The 17,710-nt window shown below is 33.6% G+C and overlaps 2 protein-coding genes, 1 long non-coding RNA gene and 1 pseudogene across 9 annotated transcripts in view; 3 read left to right on the forward strand and 1 right to left on the reverse strand.

Moving 5' to 3' along the window:
* The window catches only part of LOC128190726 (uncharacterized), a 20,003-nt gene extending 15,344 nt beyond the window's left edge, over nucleotides 1–4,659 (forward strand). For both annotated transcript variants that reach the window (XM_052862873.1, XM_052862880.1), the window contains 8 exons: nucleotides 275–329; nucleotides 618–656; nucleotides 1,047–1,343; nucleotides 1,823–2,017; nucleotides 2,307–2,454; nucleotides 2,705–2,735; nucleotides 3,359–3,452; nucleotides 4,508–4,659. In XM_052862873.1, coding sequence (XP_052718833.1) covers nucleotides 275–329; nucleotides 618–656; nucleotides 1,047–1,343; nucleotides 1,823–2,017; nucleotides 2,307–2,454; nucleotides 2,705–2,735; nucleotides 3,359–3,445 — 852 coding nt within the window. In that variant the 3' untranslated portion in view covers nucleotides 3,446–3,452; nucleotides 4,508–4,659. The remainder of the gene's footprint in view (nucleotides 1–274; nucleotides 330–617; nucleotides 657–1,046; nucleotides 1,344–1,822; nucleotides 2,018–2,306; nucleotides 2,455–2,704; nucleotides 2,736–3,358; nucleotides 3,453–4,507) is intronic.
* Nucleotides 1,356–7,795, reverse strand: LOC128190768 (uncharacterized). The gene is made up of 3 exons (XR_008244388.1): nucleotides 7,495–7,795; nucleotides 1,853–1,921; nucleotides 1,356–1,656 (listed from the first exon to the last, which is right to left on the reverse strand). It is a non-coding gene; the product is annotated as an uncharacterized LOC128190768 (long non-coding RNA).
* LOC128190762 (uncharacterized) lies at nucleotides 6,038–8,605 on the forward strand (annotated as a pseudogene).
* LOC128190738 (uncharacterized) lies at nucleotides 8,347–13,893 on the forward strand. Of its 6 annotated transcripts, XM_052862922.1 has the most exons (5): nucleotides 8,347–8,461; nucleotides 9,151–9,239; nucleotides 9,489–9,783; nucleotides 10,495–10,550; nucleotides 11,897–13,893. In XM_052862922.1, the coding sequence occupies exons 3-5, from the start codon at nucleotides 9,738–9,740 to the stop codon at nucleotides 12,953–12,955; spliced, it is 1,161 nt and encodes a 386-aa protein (XP_052718882.1). In that variant the 5' UTR covers nucleotides 8,347–8,461; nucleotides 9,151–9,239; nucleotides 9,489–9,737; the 3' UTR covers nucleotides 12,956–13,893. The 6 variants fall into 6 exon arrangements, with proteins under 6 accessions (XP_052718882.1, XP_052718864.1, XP_052718875.1 ...); XM_052862904.1 differs by having other exon boundaries at nucleotides 9,151–9,783; XM_052862915.1 differs by lacking the exon at nucleotides 8,347–8,461 and having other exon boundaries at nucleotides 8,905–9,239.
* Nucleotides 13,894–17,710: the final 3,817 nt, after the last annotated feature.

Below are 17,710 nucleotides of genomic sequence, written 5' to 3' on the forward strand. Positions count from 1 at the left end.
TGAAATAAAGTTTTCCAACACTTATGATATATGCGTTAGAAGAAATTCACACACGGACAAAATTGTGGGGTTTTTTTGCAATGGTTGCTACGAAATGAGCCACCAAAGATTAAGTAACTAATGTTTCTTATACCTGTAAAATTAATAACGAAATGCGACCCCTTGGACTGATACAAATATTACTTACAACGTAATGTTGTTATGTAAGATTTTATTTAAAAAATGCGTTTTATATTACTTGAACAATATTCACTTTCTCTTAACTCTTTTTCAGGACTCCCTACCCGGGTTTTACATGGATTCAATGGAACATGCTTTTCTCATGCCAGGTATAAAATACATGTACATACGATAATATCAACCCAGAAATAGCAAACTGGCATTTCCCTGTATCTGGTACTGATATGAAGAGAATATATACATATGCGTTGGAACGTTGGGGGTTGCAAGATTTTTGATAAGTCTACCCCTCCCCCCACCACTTTCAATTTGATTCCGACGCCATTAATTTGTATCTGTTTGCATCAAAGTAAATAAATGGCGGTTTGTATGTTTGCAATGCAAATAAAAATGTGTTATGTTGAGCAAAGAATATTGGCCTTGTTTTGTCTTTTCAGATGAGGAAAAGGGAGACCCGAAGAAGTGGCGAAGCGAGGGTAGGCTGTAGCGATGTGAAAAGTCACTTCATCATGGATGATGTCTTGATAAGGAGATAATTTAATAATATACTCCAAAAACATTTATTCTTTTAAGTGTATTTCTTGAAAGAAATGTCTTTATTTACATAAAAGTACTAAATTAATTTCATGTAATTTCAGTTATATAATAAAAAGAAAAAAAATGATGATACAAATTGATATATACACTCAAAACAACAACAGCTTCCCTCCCCAAAAAACTTAAAACAAAAAATAGCAAAAACAAAACGAAAACAGAACCAAAAAAGAAGAAGAAGAAAACAACAACAAAAAACTCAATCAACTGTGGATGTCGATGTATTAACAAACTTCATACTATACTGATATTTTGAAATTATTTTTTTCCAGGTGGATACACAAAAATGCACGCCAAATTCATCGAGGATAAGGAAAAGAACATGAAATATATGGAGTTAACATGTAAAGTTAATATCAGGAAAATAAAAAAAACTGTCAACTCTGTTGAAGCATTCTACATTTTTTACCAGCCCGACGAGGAGTGGCCCAATGCACGGATACTGCTAGCCGGACTGGTGAGAAGTAAGGGAATGTGGGCGGATCCCTACAGAGTCCGGATGTTTCCGGAGCTGCGCATGTTGCTGGATAAACACAAAGGCATGGCCTGGAGGGGGAATTCAGGCAAGGGTAAGCAATGAAGTCAAAAGTATGCAATCCAAATCTGGTCAATCAGAAACACTGTTGGGTGGCAACAACACAAGTCTAAGTGAATACAGCTACTCTTGAATATGCGTTTTGCGAGGTACTCTTTCTCAATGTTAATTGCCTGCTTTTTATGATAAATTCATTGAGTCTAAGCAATATAAATTAAATAAATATAAGATGGCCATCATGCTATGCGATCCCTCAAAGAGTCCGAGGCTTGCCTCTTGTGCGCATGCGTCTTTGATATCACATTTTGTTAAAGGTTTCCTCAAAATGTAAATTCCTTTTGCATTACCTATAAAATCAACTGTATTTGAATGCCTGTTAAGGTACAAATCTGGGTAATGTGTAATTGTGCAGAATAACAAAAGTATAATGCTTTTTTTTCATTGTTAAAACTGAACATCTATTGAAAAAAAAATTCTGGGTATCAACGATACCCATTTTTATACATTTTTAAGGAAAAAAGGCAACATTTACAATAGCTGTACCATTGAAGTTATGCCAAACTCTAAAAGGAGCATTCCAGTGTCAGGCGGCGGTGGAAGCCCCGAATTTGTCTAAAAAGAAAATAACGATGGTCAGAGGATGGCTTAAATTAAGAGACACCCCATTTTCAACTGGCAGCAAGAAATGCAGACTAGAGAAACTTAAAGGCAAATTAGTTTTATGTCGTAACTTCTTCCCTTATTTTAATCGTTTATTTCATTTAATATGTTATCTACACACCTGTATAATGCAAGAAGTAGAGATTTAAAAAATGCAATATAAAATCAATATGATTTACTTTGTATGAGTAGCTATTGCTTAAGTAACCACTGCACACATGTATGTTTAACATTCCAAGCAATGTATATAGTATACATTGTTTTGTACGGTACTAAACATAAGTATATGTGAGGTTTCTTGAAGTTAATTTACAGTATATTTTCAATGACGGTTCAGGTAACCGTACCAGAAAAAGTGGGGGCCATGCCGTCATACGGTTAGTGAACAAGAAAGAGAAGAAGGGGTTCTCCGGGGCTGGGGCCATCGTCGGGGGCATTTGTGGCATCATTGTGTTTGGGGTGGCAGGATTTGTGGGTTATAGGCTGTGAGTAATTATTGAATGATTTCAAAAATGATGTCATTAAAATTCCATGTAAAAAATATACTGCATGTTTTTTTTAATTTCATTTATCAAGGCCTATACTGATACTAGTAATGCTTTCTATCGCAAAATATCTCTGTTGAATAACGCGCGTGTAGTAGTCTACGAGGAAAGATCTGCTATTCCTACGATATTTACGTTAAGTTTGATTTAATAAATTAAAAAAAAACTGTTATTTTTTTTTCAAATAAAGGTATCGTAAGAAGACTCAAGGTTCCGAGAAGGTAATAACAGAACTCATGTATATAAATGGAAATTAATACCTGTAAATGTATACAGAATAACCATATTGTAATTTCATCTTTTTTATGATTGACTGGAACTAAAGTTATTGACCGATTTTATTATGCCCCCGCTCCGAAGGAGAAGGGGGTATACCGTTTTACCCATGTGTGTGTGTCTGTCTGTTCGTAACAAAAATTTCCTGTCGCATTTTTCTAAGCAACTATTGCAGATACTTTAAATTAAAACACACTATTTGTTTAAGCATGCTATATCGTGGGATATATTTTTGACCAATCGGACGTCAACTTCCTGTTAAATGACGACTTTGTATATTTTATGCCTTAATTTTTAAACAAATTTTTGTGAAAGATTTCTTAGCAACTATTTATCGCAGATGCTTGAAATTTTAACACATTATTTGTTCAGGCATGCGATATTGTGGGATATATTTTTGTACCAATCACAAGCCAACTTCCAGTGAAATGTCGACTTTGCTTATTTTGTAATATCACATCAGAACAGGGATATCACTAGGGAGCATTGGGTCACAGATATCTTGTTCATTACAAATAGCCTTTTGAGCATTATCATCATGTAATGATTTATTTTCATTATTTCCAAGGCAAAAGGAGGGGGCGGACAAGGAGTAATACCACCTGATGCCAAAGGGCGAGAAATGGGGGCGGGGACGGTGACGGGGACGGGGTAAAGGAAAGGTCTGTTTATTATCAACCTTTATCTATAAGCCTTTATTGGTATTATACTAGTAATCCATATGTTAGCTCTGGTTTTACCTCTCTTGTACACGAGCCTCGGTCGAGATTATTGTCGGATTGATATTTGAAACGGTTAATGTAGACCTTTACCTTTTTTTTAATAATTTGTGTTAAAAAAAGTTTGGTCCAATTTTCGGTTGCGCGTTGCAATTAAAATTGGGATATTCATGTGTCTAGTCCACTAAGTTGCATAAAGATCCTTCCAATCAATTATTGCTAATACGTCTTTATCTTGTATCTTTACATGGTGAGAAATCCTAAATTATCAAACTGGTGTATTTGATTTGATTTTGTATCCCAGTTCTGATCATCATCATTGGAAAACTTTTTGTTGATGCGCTAAAATGTTGAATGCACGTTGTGTTCTCTAAAGAATCTAAAGAATCGATGGACTTTCTTTAAATTGTCGAAAGTATATAAATTCTGATAACTAGAACAAATACAAACATACTAGTTTGATGAATTAAAGGTTGTCATGGTGTGAAATGTATGTTAAATGGAAAGGTAAAAGTAATAAGGATAACCAAATGATAAAAGTACATATAGTAAGGATAAGCAAGGTGCAAAATTAAAATGTGAAAACATAGTTAGTTCTATATTAAAAATGACAAACGAGTGAAGTTTGGGCTGAATTTCAAGACACCTATAACGAAGGACCATTCTGAGATTGGGGGAGAGCGTTTTTCAAATAAAACCCTAAATATAAGCAAAGTACATTGCCACGAATGAGAACTGAGGGATATTAAACTAAACACATGTGCGTGTATCTACATTTGGCGAGATAAAAAGAATTCAATTGATAAAATAATAGGACTTGTTAGATGTTATCATGATAACCATTTTCATAAGAATATATACAGAGGATACTTGCCGTTGTAGATTAGTAACTGAAGTAAATGTCAACAAAAATTTTAAAGTAGAGCAAAACAAATTGAAAAAGAACCAATATGTGTATGCATGTATCTCTAATAAATTGACCATTTTCTTTATTGCAGTGATAAAACAACTTACGTGATATCTTGTCTTTCAAAGTCAAGGCCATTTCAAAGACAACTCCTGTTCGTCTTGATTTAATTGATTGTTTAATGACTGTATACACCGACATTTTAAAAGTAAACTAGCCTTCAGTTTGAATGAATTGAAAATAAATGAACACAACTCTATGATGTTAGATATTGTTGGTTTTTGTTAATGGTTAATTTTACTGGTTTTCAAGAACTTTTCGTCCCATAATTATGAGAGTACAATTACTGATATGACAAAGACATTTTATAGGTTATTCATAACCCTCTTGACCAAGAACATAATAATTATGTAACATTGCTGTATATATCATGCCAATACATACAGGCACACAACAAACCTCACAGATCACAGACCTCATGCTCAAACGACCTCTGATCATTCAGTTCTTTTTTAAGGTGTCCAGGTAGCGTAGTGGACAATGCACTCGCTTTTCACCGCTGCGACCCGAGTTCGATCCCCGTGATCGACAGAGGTCGCATGTGATAGGGTATGGCGGTCGCCCGCTTGGACACGTGGGTTCTCTCCGGGTACTCCGGCTTCTTCCCACACCAATGACCCCCTCGCGCTAACATCCGTGCCAACGAGAGATATTAATATAAGTTGTAGAACTTGTTTATCAATCGTTGTAAAATAAATAAAGTTTTAAAAAAAAAAAAAAAGAGTTCTTTTTTATAAGCATTTTTTTAAAAACGTTTTGATATGGCTTATTTGATCATCGTCGATAAATAACAAACTTATTCAATCAAAGCTTTTAACTTTTAAAAGTAGTCTTCATTACGGTTCGATCATTCTCTATTGATCAATAAAGGAGGTCAAGAGCTTGTTAAATGCCGTTTTTTGAGAGACTGTAGGCATTCTAGATACATTTCGTTAGTCAAAAATGGACAAAACTCCGAGATTTGTTACTTTTATCCTTCATATTTCAAAACATGATGTTTAAAATATGATATTTCATTATGTCTACCAAAAATTTAAGCCCTGGTACACCCTATGAAACAAAGATATTGTTATGAAGCATCATTAAAAGAATTTATCGCGATATATCTTGAATTTCATAAACCTGTAGGCATCTTTCATTTACTAGATCTTGACCTTAATATATGTATTGTTTAAAATATATATCGTATATTATATGTTATTCAATTAGTAATCTGATTTAAATTTTTGACCACATTTTGAAGTACAAGTTTTTGAATTTATTGCTTTTTTTTTCACAATTTACCGTCATGACGTCAGGCATATCTAAGGTTTAAAAGTTGCATTCTCCGGAACAGTGCAGGCAGTGGGACTAGCAATATCATGATATTTTACAAAAAAGATTAACCGATGCATGTTTAAGATGTCAGCATTTACATTCACAATTGATGAAAATGTTATATGGCATGTAATAACAACAGCGAGCAAGAGTTTTCAAGTAAAAATGACGTTCACCATGCAGTGCACGTGTGTAATCCTGATTTAAAAATAGATCAGCATTCCACCACATTTGAACGGTGAAAAGGGTGAGCGGGTCATCGCAACAAGTTGTAAAATATTTGTCTATTACGGTACAATGTAAGTAATAATTGGTGTTGGATTCTCATTATTACAAGAGAGTCATCAGTTTGGATTAAAACAAATATATATTTATACAGCTGGATTGTTTACTTGAGGAACTAAATCGCCAAAGCGGAGTGTGACCCGATTTTCGTTCAGTTGGGCGATTTCATTATTCTTGAAACGGGATCATAACTCGCGTGTCTTACTTAATGTACATTACTGCATTTAACAATTACTAATCAAGTGTGTTTCTTAATTCGATAGATTTCTTCCAAAACATCGTACCCAAAGTATAATATACATGTAGCTGTTACAAAAAAATGTCAAAAAATTCATCTGACCCCCTCCCCATGGATCTCTGCCAATGGATGAGTTCATTCGTTGCGTTAAAGGTAATAGCAAGATTTCGCGCCATAATGTCGCATTCATAGTTTTTGCGCGCCGATTAGTTGACGAGTCAGTTGAGATCATGCGAATACACCATATGTTTACATCACAGGCACGTAGCATCGGGGGTTGGGGTAAGGGAGGCTGCTTCCCCCTCCCAACTTTTTTTGGCAGCTGGCACTTTTCTTAACTTTATAGGATAAATGGAAATATCATGGATTCCCACCCCCCCCCTTCCACTTTTGTAGGAGCATGGAATAAATGATACTGAAAATAAGGAATTCTAATTGAATTGAACTGACAGTTAGGGGTTTTTTTCATGAATTTGAGAATTCACACTTTTTCAATTGCTTGTCAAGATGATTTTGATGAAGCTGCCCACACACATTCAAATACAATACGTGTTTGTATACCCTTTCATATTTCATATGGTTGGAAATTTTTAAAAATGCCTTTCATTTGATTTTGCATCTTAATATACAAATACAATTTTAAAAAACGACTATTAACTCTCCAGGTTTCAAGCTTACATGCACTTATATGATATGTGTACATTCCTAAAAATTGAATTAATAAAATAAATGAATTTCAAGTGATATATATGTACTGCAGTACATGTTTTAGATGGAAGAAAAGACTGACATTTCGTCTTAAATTTGCACGTTCCGTTTATAAATTTATGATCAGCAGCGAAAATTAAAATTCATTTCTGATAAGATAGCCTTATTGATACATGCATGCTTTCATTGAATAATTTTGTTTAGTCAGGCAAGCTTTTTGGAAAGCTATTACTTGTCATTTTTAAAAGATTATATATGGATGGCGCTGCAAACAAAAAGAATCACTTGAGCGTTTTATTGATGCGAAATATAAACCAGCAATTAAAGTACTTATTAGTAAACATTGTCGTCTGAATCTGTCAAACAATGTTACAATGCACTACAGACACAAGAAAGGAAAGTTTAAAAGTAAAAAATCATATTATAAGGACCTAAAAGCACATGAAGCGAAGATAAATTTAGCTACACACCGGGTAGACGACGCTGTTAAAGAGGACCACTCTTACTGTAAAGACAAACCGCCGAATCCAGATCTGTCAGACTTCGGGCCGTGGAATTGTTGAACTGGATGTATTGGCGAAGTGTATGTTTTGTGCATCGTGTAATACCCCGTTGCATCTTTCTAATATCGAAAGTGAAAGGAGATATTGACTGGGAAGTATAGTATACTGTTCATTTGATGCCAAAACAATGTTTGCTGGGCTTTAAACGATGTAAAAACTGGGAAGAGGAGCCAAGGGGCATTTGACGTAAACTCCAAACTTGCATTAGGTAATTATTTCACTTTTAAGAATGGTTTGTTATTTATAACAAATAACGGATACTGTCAAAAAGTATGGCGCGGATCCCAGTATTTTTCTGGAGCTGTGGGGTTTTCATCTGTTTATCACTCGGCTAATAAAAAAGCCATTTTAAAAACCAACAAGCAAATTTTAAAAAAAAAACCCACACATTAATGATAATGATTTGTATTTTATAGGGATGCATGCATGTACATATTAACATAACTATACATTTCAGTATTTCTATTTTATGTACATGAATTTTGGCCATGCGTTTTTTGCAAATGTTTGAATGGTCATATAATTGAGTTAGTCTATGGTTGCTTATATAAATTCAATTCCTCAGAAGTCTCTTCACTTGTTTCCTAGAACTAGTAGGCAGGATATCGACACATTTAACAAAAGTTGAAATGATACCTTGCTTCGGTTTATACATGTTTATTATCGGTATTTTAGCTGTTGTACACACTGGACTTGGTCCTGTACAGGTGAACAACCTGCTCACAACCTTAAATCTCCCCCCCCCCCCCCCCCCCCAGTGGACCCTACAACATTAAAACGGTGGGAATACAAAATCGACTCTACACAGGAGACCATAGCAAAGTTGTCTTGCAATGAGGCACAAAAGGAAGAAATAGAAATGGGAAATGGAAAGGTACTAATTAAAACAAAAATAATTAGTGAACATAAAAGTCAAAGGCATGGGTTTGAAAATGATTTTAATTTATTCAATGTAGTGAAATTTGTTGAGGTGCACAAACTGCACATGTTTTTCTACTTAAAGCAATAATTAATATAACTCTTGCATCTTAAATTTGTGTGAAATAGGAATCACGATTGCCAATCAGTTTTCTTATTATTAAGTTTGAATAATGATTATAGTAACTGATTATGAAATCAAGGATATGTTGGTAATAAAAATTATAAATTATAACCAGCTAATGTTGATCACCTATACTATTACTTATTAGGTTTGTTACTGACTGTTTAAAGAAATTTGTGGGGTCGGTAAAGTCCATAGAAGGCGAGGCGGAGCCGAGCCTTCTATGGACTTTACCGACCCCACAAATTTCTTTAAACAGTCAGTAACAAACCTAATAAGTGTTTTGTTTTGTCGAGGACCTAAAGTTTGATATGTAAACAAACGATTGTGTCGAAAATCAGTTCAAATAACGTTACGTCCGCCATGTTGCGCTATAAATTTTGACGCTTGCCTTTTAAAGAAATTTGTAAGGCAGCCACGTGACGCGTTTCATCCAATGACGTCGCGACATTATAGTCCGAGGCAAAACAAATATTATTATCTAGTTTACTAGTTCTTTACTTATTTGTATCTCTTTGAAGATGGAAGTAAGCTTCAATGGAGGCTGGTAAAAACGGGGTACAGGTTGGAACTATGACAGTAATACACCTGAGCTAATTTAAACTTCAAAGTACTAACTGTTTATCTGCACAGTCCCTCATCTCATGCTTGAACAGAAAATTACAAAAAATTAAATTATAAGAAATGCACTCATTATCTACCCAACTTATACGAGTATAACCTGGCTTTGAGCAATTTTCGCTTTTTTTATAAAGGTTATAAAGCGTAAACTGTCCCAACCCAGGTTATACTCGTATAACTTAGGTAGACATTGAGTTAATTTCTTAATTATTGTTTGTAAATGTATCTTATTTTTCAGACTTAGTATAGTTAAACTAGTGTGATGGTCAGACCGGTTCGAATACCGGCGCCAGATAGCTCAGTTGGTAGAGCACCTGACTAGAGATTCAGGGGGCCCGGGTTCGAAACCCGGTCTGGTCCGTCATTATTTCTCCCATCCCGTTACATTTGGTGCCGTGACTAACCCCTGGAACTGACAGGTGAACTCCTGCCAGGGGAAGAGTCTGGGGGTGATCTTCAGGGACGAAGCTTGGATCTACACAAGCAAATGAAAATTTTAATTTCATTGTCTCAACGAAAGCTCCAAAAAACAAGTAAGGATTGTTAAAAATTAAATGTGAAAGTATATGTATACTTTTTTTTGGGGGGGGGGGGGGACATTTTATTGAAACTCTTTTACAATTTTTCATACATGGTACAAGAAAAATTAATATATAGCATAATATTATGCAAAAGAGTTATATATGATAGAGAAAGTAAAAAGAGAAAGAAAAAAAAGACAGACAGGCAATCACATCATGTACATCAAACATAAATCAGCTATGTATATTTTACATGTACTTCTAGTAATAACTATAGTAGATTTTGGGTTTATAATTCATAAGTTCTATGTAATAGCTAATATATATGCTACCTACAGCAAATCACAAATTGCTTTCCATTCTCTTTCATATTTTAAATATTTGCAGTTTTTAATAACATAAATTTCTGAATAAGGAATCTGTCGGCAATTATGATACTTAAACTAAAAAACTCAAGTTTTTGGATAGGTTTGATCTTAATGGCAAAAATGTATTGTTTTACAATAAGTATCAATAAGTTCTGAACTCTGTATAATTTATTATTGTTGTATTAACTAAAAAGTATGCTTCTTTTATCATCAATTATGTATATGTATACTTGATTAAGTAAGTTGATGCCACTAAATATTGAGCTTTAAAGTGACTTGCATTTAGTATTGTACATTGTTTTATAACAAAAGAAATATCTACACAGGTCATTCGGATCAAGTAAATCTTTGACAGGTAGAATATCAGCATCTGTATTGCAAAAAAATGAGGGCCATGGATATTTATCAAAGGCAAGTGAGACAAGTATTATGCTTTGCATAAATTTGTTCAAACTTTAACCACAGAGTACTTCTAAATAAAGGATGTGCAATTATTCATATTTACATTTGGAAATATGTTTCCTTATATGAACCTATAAAATAGCCAAAACGTTCAACTCTGTGTGAAAACTAACAAAATTAAATCAAATTATAGACATTACCGAGATTTTATATTAAACTTTGTAAGTCTGCTACATTCAAACCATAAGAATGTGCAATAAATTGTCATTGTGATGTTATAAAATTGACCTCTTGACTGGCTAGGCAAATATTCATACAGAAATGAAGGTTGTTGCTTTTTATAGGTTCATATATTTAGATATGTAGAAATACATTTGCAAAATGTAAATATATATAGATTTATATTACATGGCATTTTTTATATTGCATCATATATTAGCCCAAGATTGCTGCATATTGACCGGCTGATAAACAGTGACCGAGGGCTAATATAGGATGTGATATAAAAAATGCCAGGTCATGATTTTTATATCATATACTTATAGAAAGTATCAAAGACACAATTAAAAATAAATCATGTGATGATTGATTATTGTGAACAATTTGCCCTTGTCTACATATTCTGTCTCTTATAAATCTCCCTGAAAATTTCGCCACAACTGTTTGTATACCAAGTTGATGTAATTAATTAATTATTCGACGTCATACTCAAAAATCAGAGTTGAACAACACATTTGAAACTTTATGTTATATTGATAGCTTATATTATTTAACGAAAACGGGTGTGTAATAACAACCAAAGAATGCCAGAGAGGGAAATGCAATATATAAAACATGCCTGTTTAGGAGGGTAACAATTGAAATTCACATCCGTGAGAAATCATTGTAATCCGATGTGAAGCGGAGGTTGACAATTGTTTTCATTGGGTGTCAACTTTTTCAACTGTTACCCTTCCAAACAAGCACTATATATTTTATTATACTGAATGTCTTAATTTTAAAGGAAACTTTATTGCTTTTATTTTATTATTTATTTGCATTATTTCAAACGCATAACATGACTTGATGTGAATTCTACGGCGAACCGTACGCACATAATTTACACGCATGTAACAATTCGTTTTGTTACCCGTTGCCAAGTGTGTTGCTATCGCTGAGGGTAATAGAACGGATTATAATCTGCATCTAAACCAATCAGATTTCAGTATTTAACATGAAATATTAATAATTAATTTTCATACACACCCATAGGGTTTATTACACATAATAAGTACACGATATACATGTATGATTTCTGTCTGTCATTTTTAAAAACAAACATAACAAAAAATTAAAATTTCAACTCTCCTTAATAGGTAAACAACGCAGTTGGATTATCCCCAGGACAATTCACCATGAAATTAGCAATGAAAACTGCGACCAAGCGGAAACTTCAGAAAGCGAAGCAGATGAGCATACAAGGGAAGAGAAAGCGACTTGTTAAAAAGATTAAAAAGAGCTGTAAGGAGGCCACAAATGAAGTCCACGAAGGAGTTACATTCTCTAAATATGCTGAATTAGATCATGATAAGGGGCAGGAACCAACCAAGACAACAGAAATCCCACAACGCCTGACACTTCCTAGAGAAAAGTCTTACACGTATGTCACCTTCGACATTGAAACAACAGGCAGGGGGAGGGACTGCGAAATTTTGCAGATTGCAGCTGGAGAAGATTTCAATGTTTATGTTCATCCACGCTGTAATATAACTGAGCAGGCCTCATTAGTAAATGGAATACAGTACAACAGGGATACAAATACCATGTTCCATAAAGGAAGTGAAGTAAGATCCAAGCCTATTCAAGATGCACTTTTAAATTTCATTGACTATATTAGGGAAATTCCTGAACCAATACTTGTTGGGCACAATGTCTGCAACTTTGATCTTCCAATCATTGCTAACAAACTGAAAGAATTCAACCTGTTCGCAGAGTTTTCAAAACATATTGTGGGTTTTGTGGACACGTTAAAAATTGCCAGAAGAGTTTTCAAAAAATCAGAGGTGGGTAATTTTCAGCAAGAAAACTTGGTTAATAAACTCACAAACTGCACATTTTTAGCACATGATGCAAAAGAAGATGTTCGAGCATTGACTGTGTTGTTTGCGGAAAGGTTAGAGAAGGAAGTTCAAGATGAGGATCTGTTTCACATAAGCTTTCATGATGTGAAAAAGAAATATTCAGAATTATTACAACGAAAGAACATCACAGTTGCAGCTGCACAAAAGTTAGCAAGAAGTGGTATTATGCCATATCACTTGCAGCTAGCTCATGGTAGAAACCATGGACTGAAATTGTTACTGGATAGTTTTCATGTTCTCCTAACAACCAAGTATTGGTCAGCTGTCGTTAGATTTCTTGAGAAAGAAGAGTAAACTACAATTTTGAAATATGGAAGGATATTGCATTTATTGAAGAATGTTTCATTCAGTTACAACTAATGTATCAGCTACATCTTTTGGTTTATATTTACTTATGTGATTATGTTATCAACTATATTATGTTTGATAGTGGCATCTATTTTAGATGAGAAAATACTTTGCTCTCTACCAAGAAATCTCTGAGAATAACAGCACTACATGCAAATAAAAATTGGTGTTATTAGCTGTCTGATAGCGCTACATGTATGAATTGATAATATTAGCCGTCCAATAGCGCTACATGTATGAATTGATGGTATTAGCTGTCTAATAGCATGATACATGTATGAATTGATGATATAATATGTTTGATAGTGCTACATGTATGAGTTGATGATATTAACTTTCCAATAGCGCTACATGTATGAATTGATGATATGATCTGTCTGATAGCGCTACATGTATGAATTGATGATATTAGCTGTCCAATAGCGCTACATGTATGAATTGATGAAATTATCTGTTTGATAGTGCTACATGTATGAATTGATGATATCAACTTTCCAATAGCGCTACATGTATGACCATTATCTGTCCAGTAGCGTTAGATGTTTAAATTGATGATATTAGCTGTCTGATAGCGCTACATGTATGAATTGATGATATAATCTGTGTGATAGTGCTACATGTATGAATTGTTGATATTATCTGTCTGATGGTGATAAACATGTTTGAATTGATGAAATTAGATGTCTGATAGCGCTACATGTATGAATTGATGATATTCGCTGTCTGAGAGCGCAACATGTATGAATTGATGATATTAGAAGTACTTGCTATGTACACCTATTAAATTTGAATACCTGTATCATGAAATCCATTGTTATTGTCTTTTAACAATTTTATGTCAAAATGGGAAAGTTTAATATCTTTTGAAATCGATTACTGCCGTTCAAAAAATGAGAATCTATAAGTTATGAAAATATTTTATTTTCATTATTGCACAGCATTCATAGTGAACATATATGACATACATGTATAAAATCAGGAATGTTTTAAAAGGAGGGGGAAGGGTTTGAATGTTCAATCTACCTTTGGAAAGTTAAAACTTACCAACATCACATAGTTTTTCATTTATAAATATCAGCGACAGATGTCACTATAGGAGAAATTGTATTTCAAGTGCAAAAAAGTCAAATTCTATCTGCAATGACTAATGCCCCCCCCCCCCTCCCCTCTTTCAAATCAATTTCTTGTTAACTGATTATTTCCACTTGATATCAATCTTCTTATTTGATAATTAAGCAATTGTATTCCCAACAGCTGCAATTACATTAATGTGAAGCATCCATACATGTAACAAATGCATAATTGTATGCACTTCAGAATTATATGTGTTACATAATTTCTACAAATGTGATAGATTTACTATTTCATAAACAATTGCAAGATATGAGCTGCTCGTGAGCAAATAATGAGAATGTTTTGGTATGGGATATAAAAGCAAGAAGTTCTTTTTTTGTTTTTTGTGCGTATGAGTTAATTATTAGAAGCTAATGAGTATGTAAATTAAACTTTTGAATTATCAAAATCCAAAAAAAAAATTAAGTTACCATCAATAACTAATTCAATAAAAACCAAAGATAATCAAAACTCAAATTTGTGGACATCATAATTTTTGACAGACACATTGTAAATTAAAATAGTTCCCCATTCTAATCATTTTTTTTGTATGCATTTATTAAACATTAATTTGCATGCGAGATAATACCTCCGCAGAGGCTCTCTATATATACATCACCTGGGGTGCCAGGGGCCCCCTGGATCATTAACGCTAATCAGCGATATAAGTGAATCAGTATTTATAATTGTATTCTTTTTTAAGCGTAAATAGACTTAGATATGAAATAACAATTGATATAATATACGTATCAATATTGTATATACATTTGTAGAGCATTTATATACATTGTACAAGGTATTTGTTTTCTTCAATATGTATAATTGTATTTTTTTTAAGCGTAATTAGACGTAAATATGAAATAACACATTTTGATACAAGTAATAGTAAAGTAAAATAAGAGTACTATTCGGGGAGGTATCAATTGATATAAAATTCATACCTGTTCAATGAAATATGTTTAGCAATAAATATACAATCGGAACATAAAGTAAATGCAATGCGGCAGGACTAACAACAGCATCGCAGTCCAAAATTGCCTACCGCATATATGTGAAGAGGGACAGGTCTCCCTCTTGTACATTATAATAGTACATTAATAAAGTTTATAATATTTCATTTATCATATACTATTTGATAATTTTTCAAGAATGCTGAAATTTAACTTTACACATTTTGATTTTTTTAACAGTAAGATACAATTGCATTAGCGCATTTTTTTAAAAACAGCGCATATCTTCAGATGACACATGTTCGTTTAAGATTCTACGTTTCATCTTATATTTGTAAATTTTGCATGCAATGAATGACAAAGTGTTGTCTAAGATAAGAGTATATTTGTTGCTCGTGAAAATAAAACCAATGACAATCAATTTCCATGTAACATCAATATTTAGTATTAGAGAAATTTTCCGCCAAAGTGGCATTGTCAAGTCAATTCTAATCATGGTGTGAATTAGCTAGGGTATCTCAATTCTCTAGTTTTAATGCACAAATCAATCATTAATGCTTAATAATTCAGTGTTTGAATGACAAATTTTAGTGAATTTAGGAACCAAAAATAATCTCAATATCTGTCCATACAAGTGAAATATTCTCGAGATAAATTGATTTTCTTATTTAAAAAAAATATACATTACTCTTTAATTCAAGTTTTATGCATAAATTTAAAATATGGGAGTAAAAAGTTTAAAAATACTTTATGGTGAGAAATTATCCAGAGATCTGCGATGTAGATACTACATGTAGCTGCAGCCAGGTATTATCCAATATATGTATAAATTACTTCAGACTAGACAATAAGACATTAAAATAATATACATGTATATTGATAGAATCAAAATAACAACAACAACAAAAATGCAGTTAAAATCTGTCCCAAGATTTTTTGCTTCATTAATGTGTTTTACGGTGCTACCGTTCTGGCGAGCGCAGCAAGAATTACACATACCTTCCATCATTGTCAACTTATAGTTTTATTTAGGTATCAACGAACGCCAAAGAATTTTTGAGAGAGTATTGCTCTACAATAAGTATGCCAGAGGTACTAATTTTAATGGTTATGATACGTACAGCGCAACCCCCTACAGAGAGAGAGAGAGAGAGAGAGAGAGAGAGAGAGAGAGAGAGAGAGAGAGAGAGAGAGAGAGAGAGAGAGAGAGAGAGAGAAAGAAAGAGAGAGAGAGAGAGAGAGAGAGAGAGAGAGAGAGAGAGAGCCCGGTACCTGTTTGTAGGTGTGTAATTTCCCACTTTTAAATTTAATGGTCTGACTATATGCAATATCTACATATTTTTATTAACTGTTTATTTTTTCATTTTATTCCTTTTTTCATTTTATTCCTTTTTATTTAGTTCAAAATGTCCGAACACATAGTTCAGCCAATATAGAATCGAAAATGCCATTTACAAAACCACGTGTATTTGTTTATCTCCAACGGCTGAATTCTCGTTAAATCTCGTGTTATGACGCGTTTCCGCTTTCCTGCCCTATTGTTTATTTCCTCCCTACTCATACTGTACATGCATGCACAATTAGCTTAAAAATGGATCGATATGACATTAAAGTATAACTCTTGCTAGTATATATACATAAAATCTCTATATTAAAAAATAAATAAAAACAAATCATATGTCAATGAGCCAGGTATCGCAGTCAATACTGAAATAGGCAGTACACTCATTACAGATGTTTGATCCACCTTTAAATTTATCGCGGGAAATATAGCGCGAGTGCACTGTGACGTCATCCATGACTTTGTTCGTTTTTGTTTACGTTTCTCGACTCAATTCCGGAGGTATGGAAGCATGTAACAAATCTTTTGAGTCTCGCCAAAGCATAATATTATGCGGTACTCAAAACGTGTCTTCAAACTTTAAGTCACCGTAAATTACAAGTTAAAAGTCGGCCATTTTTGGGCATAGCACCAGGGGTGAAAACATTAGAGAGCATTATGGGACGTAGACAAAAAAGGTTGTTTGATGAACTGTAGGTTTAGCTCGTTCTTTTTCCCGCGCACACTAGTTCTTAGAGCTCGCTTCGCTCGCTATCAGTTATTCATAAATACCCCCAACTTTGCTAGCCAAGGGTTTGATATATACAGGAGGGGCGCGGATCAGAAACCCTTGGCTTACGAAGATGAATGAAAAAAAAAACCTCAACAATTTAGATTTTTAATTCTAAATTTACAAGTTCTCAATCGTAAAGGAATAGAAAACACGAAAGTTACCAGGTAACGGAAATATGCGTTGGATTATTAATTTCGTCAAAGAAAAGTAGTATTTTACCGTGCGTGATTTACAGCGCTAGAGTTACTTCCCCATAGTGATTTGGCGGGAAAAAATCTATTTTTAGAAACTACATACCCTTACATATCAAACGAGTACATAGAATATATACCTTACCAGGCATCATTTTTTGGTCAATTGTACATCGGATACCTTAATTTACAAAGTCAGACGACACTTAACCAACGTGAACTTTGACGTTACAATAAGGGGAAATTACTCTAACTAAAGTTATTGTAAATCTGCTGAAATTCCTCTCAAAATCTTGAAAAGCTAAAGAAAGAGCTAGGACATTTCTTCAGATC

Source organism: Crassostrea angulata, chromosome 1, assembly GCF_025612915.1.
Source record: "Crassostrea angulata isolate pt1a10 chromosome 1, ASM2561291v2, whole genome shotgun sequence".
NCBI lineage: Eukaryota > Metazoa > Mollusca > Bivalvia > Ostreida > Ostreidae > Magallana > Magallana angulata.

Coding starts and splice junctions, on each gene's coding strand:
- LOC128190738 (XM_052862904.1), top strand. CDS start 9,738: ATGAAAATTTTAATTTCATTGTCTCAACGAAAGCTCCAAAAAACAA. Junction 9,784..10,494: donor ACGAAAGCTCCAAAAAACAA/GTAAGGATTGTT, acceptor AATCTTTGACAG/GTAGAATATCAGCATCTGTA. Junction 10,551..11,896: donor GCCATGGATATTTATCAAAG/GCAAGTGAGACA, acceptor TCTCCTTAATAG/GTAAACAACGCAGTTGGATT.